This window comes from Myzus persicae, unplaced genomic scaffold (genome assembly GCF_001856785.1).
Source record: "Myzus persicae strain clone G006 unplaced genomic scaffold, MPER_G0061.0, whole genome shotgun sequence".
Classification (NCBI taxonomy): domain Eukaryota; kingdom Metazoa; phylum Arthropoda; class Insecta; order Hemiptera; family Aphididae; genus Myzus; species Myzus persicae.
The window spans coordinates 1-1,521 of NW_019103304.1; the positions used below are offsets into that span (position 1 = coordinate 1).

Sequence of the window (1,521 nt, forward strand, 5' to 3'; positions counted from 1 at the left end):
TAGAATGGTTTTCCAAATTCTATTAAATGTAATATTTGCTTGGCATCTTTCATTCTGTATAATTTGTTTAGTATTATTAATTAACTCAGTGGCAGTGTTCACATTCAAACTTTGTTTTTGGAGTGCTTTACTTAGGGAATGTGTTATTGTAAAAATTAAATTAGTAATTTTTACAGAGACGATAAAGTCAGTAGATGTTAAGCAACGAATAAAGCAATGTGATTTTGAAGAAGAAGACACATCATCCCATGTACATATACATTCTAAAGCCTGTAGTATTTGTAATAAATTATCATTAAAAAACATTAAAGATTCGTGTCGTTCTACCCATCTTGTATCACATAAGCCACTCAACTCGGAACCTAATTTTTGCTTGAGAACAAAATTTCTTTTGGCTGAACTATGAAAGAAAGCAATTATTTCTTTAATTGTACCAAAGCAGTTTCTAACACTTGAAATATTTGCTGACATAGATAATACCAAATTTAGTGCATGACTTCGGCAAAGAGCTCTGGCTGCATTCTTTGTATGCTTCATTATTTCAGAAACAGCACCAGCTTGCTCTGAAGCCATGACACTACAAGTATCAGTACAAATACCAACACAGTAATCTAAGTTCAATCCATTTTGGTTCATTATTTTAACAACAGTTTTTCCCAACAAAGTACCAGTTATTTTCGGTTCAACATCATTATTTTCGAAATTAACTTGATGGACATCAACAAAGGAAATGAAATCTTCTCTGACTGAATCTTTGTTGAAATATCTTAATACTAAACTTAATTCGGAAATGTGGGATATGTCGGTGGTTTCATCAAACATTATTGAATATAATTTATTAACAGAAATTTGTTTTAATATTTTATTTGAAATGATTTTCCCACAAATATCAATCAACTCATTTTGTGTAGTTTTAGAAATATAAGTGGCCGTTTGTGAACTGTTTTGCAAATGATTTTTTAACTCGTTATCTCCAGCTCTAACACGCATTCTCAAAATAGCACGAAAATTCCCTTCATTCGTAATACTGGAGTTTTCAGGTTTATCAAGCAAATTTCCGTCATCTCTATGACCTATAAATGGTATGTTTTGTTTACCCATAGTAATAATAGTATTAACGATTGGTAATAATCTTGAACGATTTTCCTTGATTTGTTTTAATCTATGATCATCTAATCTATTAATTATTTCTAGTTCTGGCCGATCGTACATTTTTAAAAAGTCTTTTGAAGCTTCAACTGAATTTTTATGATATATAGCATTTTCATGTTTTATAAGTGCTCCATCTTTAACAAAAAGTTTAGAAAAGGAAATAAGAGGATATTTTACTAAATAGCCTGCTTCGCTGTTACATTTATAAGATCCTACTAGTTTATTTAAAGCAAATATGGTGCAAAATTTACAATAAATTACTTTTTTAAATGGTGAGTATATTATCCATGTAAATCTTTGAAAATGATGAAATCTTAAATAATATTTTACAGTATTTCCTTTTTTTAAATGCTCAGAATATGGTAGCGG

At 29.5% G+C, this 1,521-nt stretch overlaps 1 protein-coding gene across 1 annotated transcript; it reads right to left on the reverse strand.

The window, feature by feature from the left end:
• Positions 1–174: 174 nt before the first annotated feature.
• LOC111034220 (52 kDa repressor of the inhibitor of the protein kinase-like) lies at positions 175–1,286 on the reverse strand (the record flags this gene model as incomplete). Its single annotated transcript, XM_022315329.1, has 2 exons — positions 175–752; positions 885–1,286. Coding segments are annotated over 2 exons (980 nt in total), but the record flags the coding sequence as incomplete, so codon positions are not given.
• Between the last annotated feature and the right edge of the window lie 235 nt (positions 1,287–1,521).